This window comes from Populus euphratica, unplaced genomic scaffold, assembly GCF_000495115.2.
Source record: "Populus euphratica unplaced genomic scaffold, PopEup_1.0 scaffold78.1, whole genome shotgun sequence".
In the NCBI taxonomy this organism is placed as follows: Eukaryota; Viridiplantae; Streptophyta; class Magnoliopsida; order Malpighiales; family Salicaceae; genus Populus; species Populus euphratica.
The window spans coordinates 123,002-136,643 of record NW_011499867.1 but is presented as its reverse complement, the minus strand read 5'-3'; the positions used below and the strand labels follow the sequence as shown (position 1 = coordinate 136,643).

Genomic DNA, 13,642 nt, shown 5'->3' with positions numbered 1-13,642 from the left:
TTAGTATGACTTTACAAATAAATATGTAACAATTCACACTATGAAAAGTCACATCCAGAAAAATTTAATGATTTTTTTAAAAAAATAATTGGTGAATAGTCAGCCATCCACACCCCACTACTAGTCCTGTAATTACCCTTGTAGTCTTCTCTTTAATCTTCAAGTTTCTTGTTTTTTTTGTCCTTATCTTGTAGTAATGAGAACAGATCAATCTTCAACTTCTTCAGAGTTCCGGAACTTCCTGCCTGTCTGATCTCTCTTTCCTTGGTAAGAAAGAGTTTTACCAAATCTATAAAACCTGCAGCTTCCAAACCCTTTCCCCTTCAAAACTCGCGCAAGATCTACAAGAAAAACAAGGGGCAAAAAACTCTCTCCCGATTGTCTTTGGAACTCCAGATATCTTGTATGGATAACCAAGGACCCTTTATAGTTTGGTTTTAACAAATAACTTCTCTGGTGGGTTTGGCTTAATTACATGATGTTGCAGCTTCTCTTTACAGTGGCTTTCTCTGCTGTGCCTCTGACTTTGTACATTCCACCTGTGAGGAGCTTGAATCTCTTTGTGGAAACCATGGAAGATCTGTTGAGGGAGTCGAGAGTTTACACTGGCAGACTCTATCCACGTGCAAGGCACGTGTGGTCTAGGGTCTTGGATATTTTGCTTTGCAATTTTAGGTTAGATTAGAAGAGGATGTTCTTCATGTACGTTCTCTCTCTCTCTCTGGTTTATTTTTATTGTCTCAGAACTGATTTAGATTGCAATACGTTGTTGTTACTCTGGTCGTGTTTATAACTTTGTGCGGGATTATGTATTACAGAGAAATGTTTGAGAACTGCAAAGATGTTATATAATAAAATAAAGGATGTTCTTTGTGTAATTCCTTGTCCATGTAAAAACTAGGGTTTGGTGATGGGGTTTGCTTTGTTGATCAATCAAGATGAAGCGAAATTCGGAATTCTGGGTTTGTTTTGGGTTCATTTCCCCTGAGAAAGGAAGGTCATTTGCCAGAACATTATTAACTAAAGGATTGTAAAATGAGGATTGGGATAAAGATAGATAGGTGCCTTCTTTTCTGTTATAATAATATAGTAATGGGACAGTTGTTTTATTTATTTATCCCTGGAAGATGAGAACGGGAGATAATAGAACGATGAGATTTTGGTAGATGAAGAAGAAAAAATCAAATGAATACGCCATAGGAGTTAGGATGAAGATAAATAAGGGGGGGATGACTACTGGTTAGTATGGAACCTAATCCATCCAAAACAGAAGCAAAAACAAAAAAAAAAACAAAGAGATGACGCTCTTGACGCCCCCGGGGCTCCTTTTTGTTAGGACAAAAAACGCGGCAATATGCTTCTGAAATCGGATGGCAAAGTTTGGCATCTACCCTTAATGCTATATATCTATGCTTTAGATAACGTTCAAGAAGGAAGATGGATACCAGCGGAGAAGACCTTCGCACCGAAGATTTTCACAGAGAGGTGGTTTAAGATGACACAAGGGATTCCCAATTGATCTTTTGCTTCAGAAACTCTAATTGCATACGAAATCGTATGAATGCTGCCTCAAAAGGTATAAAAAAATCAGTGCCCGTCTATTCCAAAATGTGAAGTTTTCTGCAAATTCGGTGCTCGAGTTTAACCCAATAAGGACTGGGGCTAAAAGATTGTAAACTTGGTTCAGCCGTATAACAATTTGAAGTCATCCTTTGTTTGCATATATAAAAATGCACCTTTTCCAGCATCAATCAACTTGGCATGCCTTTCTTTCTTTCTCAGTGGATAATGAAATGTCAAATAAGTCATCTTATTATAAGCATAGGCTAGGGAGAGCAACAACCCCAAATAAGAGCCAGTTGTGTATTTGCATCACTCAAGCTTTCGAGTTCAAAAAGACAAATTTTATTTTCTATAATGAGTTTGGATTTGCTTCCTTACAGTTTCTCTTATTGACATCAAATGAATCAGGTAATCAATTAAAGAGCAAGAATTAAAAAATGGGAGGTGTGGATGTATGAATACCAGAAGAAACAAGATGCAATGACCAGTTTCAACTGGACTAAAAAAATCTTTTAAAGAATGAATTTTGGAAAACCGGGGTCCGGTGGGGGGGTGTTTCCACATTTCAGCTGGAGAGCGTCGTGCAGGGCTTCAGGAACCAGAAAACATCCAAAGCTCTCGATTCTTTTCCAACAGAAATGAAAGGAGTACTTCTGTCCTCGGTGGTTTCCTTATCCTTCTTCAGTTCCTGAAGGATTCCCCTTTCCTGCACAGTTCACCACCATCACATTAGTTAACAAAAAAACTTCAAGTGAAGAATGGGTTGACTCTTAACGTAGTTAAGGAAAGTCATGTTACTGAGAAGAAAACCGTCACAAGATGTGGGGATAGCTCCAAGAATAGAGGTTTTATTCTGGCTAGTTAAATGAAGAATGGGTATCCTTAAGGGGATGTAGCACTTATCAAATTAGCAAAAAACTTCAAGTGAAGAATGGCATGACTCTTAACGTGGTTAAGGAAAGTCATGTTACCGAGAAGAAAACGGCAAGATGTGGGGATAGCTCCAAAAATAGAGGTCTGATTCTGGCTAGTTAAGTGAAGAATGGGTATCCTTAAGGGGATGATTAGCTAGTCAACATTCAAAGTAACTAAGAATCATCCGTACCGGAGAGCTAAACTATTTTAATTATTGTCCATTGGTGCAGACGTTCATATGTAGTGTTAATTGGCATAATCCAATGTGTTTGTTTGGAAGTTAGTTGATATCGAAAATTCTTGAAAACATGCACTTCAGATGCCTAACTAACTGGTTTCAAATTGCATATTCATTGAATTTAATGACTTTCAGTTTAAGTTTTTGTTAAACAAATTCTAGCCTGATGTTTATCCTTAAATTTCCTCTCATTTTACTTGGTGCACCTAAGGAAAGACTGGTAAGAAAGAAAGAAGCAATCATGTCTCATCCAATACTCAAACCTGCAGTTAAATTATTTAGTTCACCATGTGTGTCACTATCATCATTAACTTGCCTTAAACCAAAAGTTCAATATTAAGAATGGAACCTAGTTGCGTTGCATACCGTAAGCCTGGACCTGGAAGCCTTCGAAGGGGTAGTTTTGGCGGGTGCACGGTTGGCAGAAAAGCATTGAGGTGAAGGAGGATTGGTCCGAATTTGCAGCAGGCGCTCCTCTCCTTTGTTCTTCACATTTGCCAAATTCAGAGGCACTGGGATGTTCTCTGTATCATTAACTCTTCTGCGCAATTCAACAACTATAATTTAGTCCCTTGAAATATTTTCATAGCATATGCACGCTAGAATATTTTCATAGCCCTATGCTCACATTTGCCAAGTCTAAGTTTGTTTAAGACCACAGATTTTAAGTTGGACTTTGAGCCCATTTGTTTATGTTTATTCGAAATCTTTAAGCTTGGGAAGAATCCACAATTCAACAGCGATAAGAATAAATAAACTTTGCACGACGTTTTTCAGCCACAACTCCCACATTTGTTTTTTTTTTTTTTAGCAGATTGTTTTCATCAAGCATGTAAAGACTCCAATCTAAAAATACAATGAAGAGAGAAAATCAGAGCAAACCAACTTTAATCTGTTGCAATGACAAAATCAACTTCTTTTAAAGATCCGTAATCCTTAAAATTCCAAAACTATTATCTCCTCTACCCAGTTCAAGTTAACTGCATATGTACAAATTTTAAAGACAAGCACAGAGGGAAATAACTTACTTCTTCCGGCCTTGCTTGGCGCTTCCCTTTTCATGTCCTTCGGGTTTCTCTCTATCATTGTTAAGCAATGGTTTTCTCTCTTTCTCCTTCACATTCAACTCTCCCAAAACCTCTCTAGAACCCTCATTCACAACTACCCCATCTTTTTTCTCCCCCACTTGACTCTCCTTCTCATTTAAACTCTCTTTTTCCCTCGCTCTCGTTGCCAACTTCTTCAATTCATTGCAAAACTCAGTAATATGGCCTAATATATCTTTCCCTGCAAACAAATTCCTTGCCGATAACGTGCTTTTTAGCCTTGATTCTTCCCTGGTTTGTGGCACATCATCAATAGGTCTGTTCTTTTCACTGCTTGATTTGATCATTTGTTTCATAGACTTCTGGTAATTTGATGGTGTTGATAAATTTGGATTCCGATTTTCGCTATCTTCATTGAATTTGGCTTTATAATCACATGATGTAAATGAAGACTGACTTTGCCCCCTTCTCTTCAATTTTGCATCTCTAAATCCATAGAAAATAAAAAAGAAGAGAACTTTTAAGATAGTAACTCGAATCTTGAACTCTTTCTTGATTAAAAAAAATAATCAAAATCTTCAATTGGATAGAAAATTTAAAACTTGATGTGGGTTTGCTTTGTGAGTACCTTAGATTCTTGTCGTCGAGAGGGGTTCTACTTCTAGCTTTATCACCTGAGCTTGAAAGCTGAACCAGATCAATTTAACAAAAAAAAAAGAGTCAAGTAACGGTCAAATAATTGTACTGGATTTAACCCGTGTTTGGTAACTGAGAAAAGCAAGGGAAACGCAAAGAAAAGAAAATTCGAGACGCGTGTTTTATATTGTTTCAGATCCATAAAGAAATGCAAGATTTAACTTCAACCATGGATCAGCTAAAATGGCTAGTCTTTATCTAGGTAAATAAAGGGAAAAAAAGGGTTGTGGACTTTGAGATCAAAGAAAAAAACCTTAGAATTTGGTGTGGTTTTAAAGAAATCATCAGCTGTCTTTGGATGGTTACAATCTGCAACAGCAAAACATTAAAAGATGAGAGAGTAAGGAAAAAAATAGAAAGAAAAGGTGTCAATAGTACTTAAATAGATTCATACCAGGTCTGCAAAACCAGGCTTCATCATCAGTGGAGTCTTCAGGAGCAAAGAAATCAAACCATTTGGGTGCATTCATGTTCTCATACAATCTATCTTCGACAAAGACAGAGTCTATTCTCTGCCAATCTATTTTTGCTGGTTCCATTGCAGAGAAAACGGTAAGACCCAGAAATGGAGCAAAACGATTTCAGATGAAGAGAGAAGGTTTGTAGAGAGAGAAATAAAGACCCCAAAAACTGTGAGACAGATGTGAGAGAGGGTGTAAGAAATGTAACCGTTACTGCAGAGAGCCAGAGAAGGAGACAGAGAGTGTGTGAACGTTGGCGGAGCTATTTGTTTTTAGCTGGTGACCGTTAGAGGGGATACATAGTAATAAATAAATGAACTCTAGTCTACTAGCCAGGCGCTTAATGGAAGGGGACCGTTCGATTGTGGGTCCCGGAAATCGACGGTGCTGAAACTTCGAGTTGGATTCGACAATATTTACAAGGGAAATCTCAATTTAGCCCCTAAGTATTGTATCAGTAACAATCGAGTCCCAAACTTTTATTTTTATCAGCTGTTAATGTGACGTTAAACATGTTGAAAAATCTAGCATAGCTGATTGGCGGGACCCACCTATTTTGATCATCTTGCTACCCAGAACTTTTTTTCTTCAGTATTATCCACAAAACCGAACTAGGGAAATGTAAAGCATAGGAGCAAAAATGCCATCTCATCACCAGTTCACCACTTCCATACCCCGGAACACCATTCGAGAGAACTCAATGCCATAAGGATTTCATAAAGACATTGAGTTGTATCAGCACACTGCCAAGTGCCGACGGTGGATGCTTCTCGTGAAAAAACAACTTCAATGGTGACCACAAACAATCGATTTTGTCACGTGGACTTATCCATTCAAGGACCTTGAATTGTCTTCCAATCCTCGAGCGAGCATGAAGCCCATGCCAACAGATCATGTTCGAGATGATAATGCTGCACGGGAAGAAGACAAAACTGAAGACAGGAGTAATGGTTTGTCAACTTCATAAAACAGGAATGGGAAAGCAACGTCCTATCCTTGTTTATGTATATACCGCATTCATCAAGCAGTAGAGAAGGTGGCATGGCAAAACTTGCATGCAGCAGACAATTACTCCTGTTATGTACCATGCACCTTGCTTTTCTCCAAGGAGCTGCACGATATTATCCTCCATATATAACGAACTCGATTGCATATACAGCTACTCGTAAAATTTCAACATGAAAGGAAGAGACAAGGGCTGAAGGGATACATCTCAAGGATTGAGACTGTTTCGAGGCATCAGAAGATTCATAACACTATTCCAAAGAACTTGGGGGATTGATTTAAATTAGAGGGGCGTGAGTATAAGCATCAAATGCAGAAACAGGAGCAAAGATCACAGATATACACATTCAAACTTCAGCAACAGGACGCAAGTTAAAATTCAAGTTATCTTCCTATAGAAGCTCGGATGATGCGGTTTCTTTAGTAAACAAAACTTCCACGGAGAATGAGGGAATTGCCGGAGTCCTTGACTAAACCTACGTGTACAAAAAGAAAAGGAAACCAAACCACCCAAATAAAAAAGAGAAAGAAAAGGGAGGAGAGGAGAGAGCAGTGAATTTCTTTTTGTCTGGATCTGTTAGTTCCTTGAATGCTCTCCGAGCACCTCATTGTTGCAAACAGGGCATACCTGACAAAACACGTTAAGAACAGCATGAGACAAAATAAGAAAAGCTGAGGACGCAGAGTTCAAAATACTTTTGCTTTGAAGAAGACGTTGACTGACCTTATTGATGCCAAGCCATTTAGCGATACATTCGGAATGGTAAACATGTTTGCACAAAAGTTTTATCTGCTTATCCCCTCTTTTGTATTTCATCTGGCAAATTACACATCTGTCTCTCGACAAAAGAAAAATAAGAAAATGGTGAACAGCTTAAAAGTGATGAACTTAAGGGGGGAAAGGGGAAAGCCGAAAGGCAAAGAATTCTGCATCTGATAGCTGCTTTGTTCAGTGTCTGTCTAATAATTTTATTATTACTTGCTACGTGGTTTTAAGTTGCCTCTGATGCTTTCTGTTATCAAAGTTCTTAATGGATAATTGAGTTTAGCAAAAATTTTACCTTTCCCCAGATTTTTTTCTTGAGAAGAAGCTTCCGAACTTGCATTTTGAGGTTGGAAGCAACCTGATTAGTTCCGGAGACAGACCTTTACTTTGCGTTCCAACAGTATCACCTAGGTCGAGCAATTCCTGAGGCAAAGAAACCATAGCCGATAGAAAACCTTCATCTAAACTTTAAGTTATTAAAGATAATATCCTGGGAGCATTCAACATAAGAGGATACACACACTCGGATATTTGCAAATGCCTGGCCAAGGTTGGTTTAGTACACAAATGCAATACACCGCAAGCAATCTAACAGGACAAGTTACATAAACCATACCTCATATGTCATGTTATCTGGATCGACATCATCTTGCCAAACAGCCTGCAAAATTACATGGAAAAACCTGAAGGATTAATTAGTTTTTTACATCAACATAACAATGTAGTGGGCAACTACAATTCGGTAAGTAAACTGCATGAGATCTGATGCTGAAAACAACCACTCAATAAGACATTTTAAGCATGTATGATAGAAAGACAATCGGCACATTTAAATATCTGACCAAAAGGGATTATTAAGTACATATTCATTTGCCATATCAAAATCAACTATGATGACCTTACTGTAGCACTTTGACTGGATAAATAAATAATTACCATTTAGATTAAGGTGAACTTTCCTTTTAAGCTCATGCCCGGGACAATTTTAAGTAATGAACATGGAGAAGTCGATACCAAAAACTGGAGCTTAACTTATGTAATAAAGATAAACTAGCACTAAGAAATATACTCAAATGCGTAAGACTAGACTATAACAAAAGGTGATTCATGCCTGGGGACTGTTGGCGCTTGGCTGATTAGGAATACCTGCAGAAGTAAGACAACATTCAAAAGATCAGTAAAACAAACAAGAATCCAAACAAAAGCTAGCTGCTCACAGAAACTGAACAGAAGGAAACAGCTTCAGGCAAACAACAACTGGGATAGAGACATGCATCCCAGATCCCTTCTAGTTTTGAACCTAAAATGCATTGCTGTACATCTACCGTGCCACTAAAAAAGGATGCTTTCTAACTCCAACTAGCCAATAACTATAAATTTGAAGATCCTTGATCAACATAAAAGACAAGGCATCAAATTATTGAAAGTCATAAATAAATTAACATGAAATACAAAAATGGAACAAACTTCTTTCTTCGTGCATGGCATGTACTCCCATGTCCTCATCTCCTTCAAACTGAGTGTCTGTGGTTGTAGGCTCTTCAGCGTTCACTACAGAAGGATATTCCCAAGCTGTCCTGCTGACATCCATGATGGGTAAATTATCATTTACCTCGTATGGGCTGTAGTAAGAAGTACTCCCAGGACCAGAAAATCCAAATTTGTATGCATTCATGTTCATTGGCCAGTATGCACTGTCCTGAATAGAACATATGAAAGGAAAAATAAATCATAAAAGAAGCTGCAGCTGCCATTTCATAAACAATAAACAAAGAAAATGCTAGCTTAGAACATTCAACAAAGTATATAGGCGTGCAGTGGAATCATGAATAGATTCATGAACAGTGCAGACTGCAGTCGCACGCTATAGTGCAAAATAGAAAGTGGAGCCGTAACAATTAGCATGTAAAGTGAGTTCCTCAATTACTTCAAGAGCACCTCATTAATATTATTGAAGTATGCACTTATATCATGATCTTGGAAAAAGGTGCATACATCATCGAAACAGCCTACATCTCTGTTCATTTAAAACATTGCCTAAAGCAAGAACAACCTAATGAGTTATTTTTTAAAATTTATCTCGTGGATTTTATTTTTCTTTTCAAACATAAAAACTGCATTAAAAGTAATGAATACCTGATCATGCAGTGGTCCAGTGTGAGCATAATTTACAGGAGCATGTGTTAGTCCTTCAAAGAAATCCATAAAACTTTCAGTGGTGGTGTAAGGAAAGCCGGTGTTTATATAATGCACCTCCATTTGTCTGTTTCCATTCATTTTGAAACCGCTAATTTATCTCCAATTCTAACAAAACAAAGCTGCAACGCCGGCAGGAATTAACACCATCAGATTCCCATCAGAAAACTATTGCCATAAAACCCATCAACGCATGCTAAAACCTTCTGATTTTTTTATGGTAAAGGGTGAAAACACAGAACTTTGGAGAACTTCAAAACCTATCACTGCTTGCAAAGTTCAGTAATCCTGCAAAAAAATTCATAATTTAATTTCAGTGACAGAAAAATAAAAAATATCAACCAATAAATAATCAATTAAATTGTCAAATTTAGGATGTGAAACTCACAAAGATTGAAACGGCAGTCAAAACTAGAAGACAAAAATCAATAAAAATTTGTCAAATTTCAGCCAAAAATATTCAGGAAAAAAAATTCCCGAGTTCCTTTTTTTTTATGTTAGAAAGAAAATGCATGAGCAAATGAAAACTGAAAAACATAGAGCGAAAACAAGAGAAAACTTTTTTACTTTACAGATTTAATTTGGAAAGAAAAAAAATTAAAATAACTCAACTGTATAGAACTTAAAACCCGGCAACTTCCATCTTTTTTTTCCTCACACTCTCAAACCTCGAAAGCAACAGAAATGAACCAGAAAACTTAAACAAAATAAAATGAAAATACTAAAAGACTTGTCTTTTCCTTGGTTTTTCTCAGCAACCAAACAGAGAATAGAGAGATTCTGCAACATTCTTTTGAACGGTACCGTACCTCATTTAGCAAAATAGCTCCACATTTCAACCCGAAACTCTGGAGAAATATCTATAAAACAACAAGAATGTTAACTAACATAATAAAGAAAATAAAACAGAGCTAAAATAAAGAAAACTACAAAACAGAGAGAGAGTGTGTAAAGAAAACAGAGTTAAAAATTGGTAATCACATTGATCAAAATTCAAAGCAGTTTCTCGATTAATGTTAAGAGATAAGTTTTTTTTAAAAAAAAAAACAGATAAGAGTTAAAAAGAAAGAAAGACAGAAAATGAGAAAGAGAAGAGTAAAGAAGAGGACCTGAGAAGAAAAGGAGAGAGATAGAGAGAGAGGGAAGGAAGAAGAGGCTTCTTCTTGTTGTTGTTGTTAACCTTTTCCTCTGTGTTAGTATATGAAGTCTCTGAGAGAGAGAAAGTGAAAAGTGAAAGCAGATGGAATAGACAGTAGATGATGCATCAGTTTTTTCACACAGCACAACCTCCCTCTCTGCCTCTCTCTCTCTCTCTCCCCCCAGCTCAGTGGCGCTTTTTATGCTTGGGTTTTTTATTAGAGGGTATAGACAGACACGTTACATACTGCATTTACTCGTCCTTCCTACAAACGACGTCGTAATATCTGCATAGATTTAATAACATTTTCTTTTCTTTTTTCACCTAGCGCGTTGCACGAGGTCATTAATTATATATTCATGTGGGTAAACAAAATTAAAAAATTACCACATTAAATTCAAGTTTTAGTTTTTTTCATAACCCCGTAGAGAAAAGGTTATAATGGAGACCTCCTCAGAGATTAAGAAAAATACTATTTCAAGTTAAGCTACAGTAGTTGTTATTATTATTATTATTATTAGACGGATAGAAAATATTAGTTCAAATTTTATATATATATAATTTGAGTATGTCATTCAATATATATGTATTTAATGATTTTAAATTATTTTGATGTGATGATGTTAAAAATAATTTTTTTTAAATAAAAAATATTATTAATTTTTATTTTAATACAAAAAATTATTTAAAAAATAATTATAACCTCATTGCAAACAAACTTTAAGATTATTTAAAAAAAAATATTTTTATGTGTTCAGCTTTAAAAAATATCAAATTAATAACTTTTTAATGTTTTTATAATTTTAATTTGTTATGTCAAAAAAATATGAAAAAATATTTTATTATATTTAAAAAAATACTTAGAACAGAACATATAATTACATTAGTGCTTATTTCTATACAGCAAAATTCACTCCTGTCAACATTTCGACCCCTAATGATTTAACGGTCGAAGAAATATTCATATAAAATGAAGCTTAATTAAGAGAACAAAATGCAACATCTTAAAGTGCCTTTGAGACTGTATTTAAAAAATGTTTTTTAAAAAAATTAATTTTTTTTATTTTAAATTAATATATTTTAAAATTATTTTAATATATTGATCTCAAAAATAATTTTAAAAAAATAAAAATATATTATTAATATATTTTTCTAAATTAAAAATACTTTAAAAATTAATCACAACCGTACACTTAGTCTTTAACTATCCAAGAATACTCTACTGCCATTAAATTATTTTTTCTCAAATTAGCTTCTAATAATGCTTCGAAAAATTAATTTCTGGTCTTGTTGATTCATTTTCCCTGGAGTTGAAGGCATGCAAATCATTTTCCATAAATATGTTATACAACCTCTCTAATTGATCTGATTGGTGGAAAAAGATCCTTGACTCTATTTTTTGTCTTTTTGCACCAGAGTACGTATTATTTGATTTTGATTGACATAAAATTTGATTCAATGATTTCTCTACTTTTTAAATAAAAAATCTAATCTCAAAAAATTGGCCTAATAGTCAGAGAAGTTTGCTCATTTTCTTAATGAATTATTTTGAATTCACAAGAGGTATATTTGGGGGCAGCATGATGTCAAAAAAATATTTTAACATATTTTTAAATAAAAAATCTAATCTTCAAAAAATTGGCCTGATAGTTAGAGAAGTTCGCTCATTTTCTTCATGAATTATTTTGAATTCACTAGAGGTATATTTGGGGGCAGCAACGTTTTATTAAAATTTGAATTTAAAAAAAAAATTGTAAATTTTTTATTTTTTAATGTGTTGATATCAAAAAAATATTTTTAAATATTTTTAAATAAAAAATATTTTAAAAAATAACATTTATCATCATATAATAGTACTAATCCTATTTGTTTTTGTATTTTAAAATTATTTTTGAAAAAAAATTATTTTTTTATTGTTTTTTACTTTAAATTAATATTCTCTAATATTTTTTTATATTTTGATACTTTAATATCAAAAGTAACTTTTTAAAATATATATATATATATATATATATATATATATTTCAAATAAAAAATAATTTCACTACCACTGCAGTTTATATAGAATTAGGCCGAAATTAACTCAATAAAACCTTTGTCATCGTATCAGATTGTGTGTGTGTGTGGCAGTTTATTTTGTTTTTTATACATTAACACTGCGTATGACAATAAAATTAAAACGAAATTATTTTTTCCCCCTGTATTATCACTCTGCTCTTCCAAAACCGACTTTCTGGCCACATTTCTTGATGAACCTCGATGCTCGTGTCATGTGCGGTACAGGGTAAATACACAGCCATGCGCATATGGTGACCAAGATCCAGCGTTCCAGTAGATTCTCCAGAGTAGCATGTCTAAATTCCGGCAAGACCTGAAAACTTAAAATAAATTGGATAATTATCTAATCATTGTCATAAACAGCCAATTGTGATTAAAAGTCTTATGAGCATTTAAGACTTTACGAGAATTAACTATTTTAATTTAATAATTTAAATTTTTTAATAAAATTTTTTAATATATTTTTAAAATTAAAGCACTTTAAATTTGAAATTTATACAGGCCCACATTATTTTATACTTAATTTTTAATCAAATAAACAGAAATGGTGAGATTAAAACTTGTGGCCGTTTAGTTATTAAGGCTTGATACCATATCAAAGAATCATCTCAACTTAATAATTTAAATTTTTAAATAAGATTTTATAATATAATTTATATTATTTTTTTCCAGATAATTAATAATAGGATTTGAATTTTGATGTTATATGTAGTTGATTCAAGCAATGGTATGTGTATAGTTGAGTAGTGTCAACCATTTTCACCATATGTAAGATTTGATCTGGGAATTGAAAAAAAAAATTTAAATTATCAAGTCAATTCTTGAATTATTAAATTAGATTGGATTGATTATTTTAATTAAAATTAATTTTTTATTTTTATTTTTCATGGTTCTAATTGAATCAAGCTTCATCGGGACAACTAGATCATTAAAAAATTAATTAAATCAGATAAATTTAGATAAAATAATATATTATTTAATTTAATTAAAAATGTAATCCGAATAAAACTTTGAATTGTGGGTTTTTAAGAATAAACTCTTATGGCCTATTTGAGTTTGACAATTATAAGTTTTAGCCAGGTGACGATATGTATGATTTGTGCAAATTTCACCTGCTTTTATCCTAGACTTATAAATTATTATTATTATTATTATATACTAAAATATGACGGGTTTTCATTGTTAATTGAAAAGTACCTGCTTTTGGAGGAAAAAAAATAGCCCCGTGATTTTTATGAATTTTTTATATTTAATCCTTGTAATTTTATATTTTTATATTTAATCCTTGTAATTTTATATTTTTATATTTAATCCTTGTAATTTTATATTTTTATATTTAATCCTTGTAATTTTATATTTTTATATTTAATCCTTGTAATTTTATATTTTTATATTTAATCCTTGTAATTTTATATTTTTATATTTAATCCTTGTAATTTTATATTTTTATATTTAAAACCTCAAGTTTTATTTTCATGGCGTCTTAGTTTATGAGTGATAAATGATGAGACAAGTAGTTGTATTAAAAAAAAAAAAAAAAAAGGTGAGGGAAGGAAGTCG

The 13,642-nt window shown here is 33.5% G+C and overlaps 2 protein-coding genes across 4 annotated transcripts; both read right to left on the bottom strand.

Annotated features, from left to right (window-relative positions):
- Window positions 1-82: 82 nt before the first annotated feature.
- Window positions 83-5,891, bottom strand: LOC105126307 (uncharacterized). Of its 2 annotated transcripts, XM_011027131.1 has the most exons (7): window positions 5,104-5,891; window positions 4,853-5,065; window positions 4,712-4,767; window positions 4,391-4,449; window positions 3,745-4,248; window positions 3,083-3,257; window positions 83-2,269 (listed from the first exon to the last, which is right to left on the bottom strand). In XM_011027131.1, the coding sequence occupies exons 2-7, from the start codon at window positions 4,995-4,997 to the stop codon at window positions 2,129-2,131; spliced, it is 1,080 nt and encodes a 359-aa protein (XP_011025433.1). In that variant the 5' UTR covers window positions 4,998-5,065; window positions 5,104-5,891; the 3' UTR covers window positions 83-2,128. The 2 variants fall into 2 exon arrangements, with proteins under 2 accessions (XP_011025433.1, XP_011025432.1); XM_011027130.1 differs by having other exon boundaries at window positions 4,853-5,891.
- A 285-nt stretch (window positions 5,892-6,176) lies between these two features.
- On the bottom strand, window positions 6,177-10,224 carry LOC105126302 (E3 ubiquitin ligase BIG BROTHER-like). 2 transcript variants are annotated; one of them, XM_011027126.1, is made up of 10 exons: window positions 9,996-10,224; window positions 9,696-9,746; window positions 9,129-9,174; window positions 8,827-9,008; window positions 8,158-8,389; window positions 7,802-7,836; window positions 7,307-7,351; window positions 6,986-7,113; window positions 6,649-6,757; window positions 6,177-6,552 (listed from the first exon to the last, which is right to left on the bottom strand). In XM_011027126.1, the coding sequence occupies exons 4-10, from the start codon at window positions 8,965-8,967 to the stop codon at window positions 6,502-6,504; spliced, it is 741 nt and encodes a 246-aa protein (XP_011025428.1). In that variant the 5' UTR covers window positions 8,968-9,008; window positions 9,129-9,174; window positions 9,696-9,746; window positions 9,996-10,224; the 3' UTR covers window positions 6,177-6,501. The 2 variants fall into 2 exon arrangements, with proteins under 2 accessions (XP_011025428.1, XP_011025427.1); XM_011027125.1 differs by having other exon boundaries at window positions 8,827-9,174.
- Window positions 10,225-13,642: the final 3,418 nt, after the last annotated feature.

Coding starts and splice junctions, on each gene's coding strand:
- LOC105126307 (XM_011027130.1), bottom strand. CDS start 4,997: ATGGAACCAGCAAAAATAGATTGGCAGAGAATAGACTCTGTCTTTGTC. Junction 4,768..4,852: donor AGCCTGGTTTTGCAGACCTG/GTATGAATCTAT, acceptor TTGCTGTTGCAG/ATTGTAACCATCCAAAGACA. Junction 4,450..4,711: donor AAACCACACCAAATTCTAAG/GTTTTTTTCTTT, acceptor GATCTGGTTCAG/CTTTCAAGCTCAGGTGATAA.
- LOC105126302 (XM_011027125.1), bottom strand. CDS start 8,967: ATGAATGGAAACAGACAAATGGAGGTGCATTATATAAACACCGGCTTT. Junction 8,390..8,826: donor CTGGACCACTGCATGATCAG/GTATTCATTACT, acceptor TGTTCTATTCAG/GACAGTGCATACTGGCCAAT. Junction 7,837..8,157: donor TGCCATGCACGAAGAAAGAA/GTTTGTTCCATT, acceptor TTACTTCTGCAG/GTATTCCTAATCAGCCAAGC.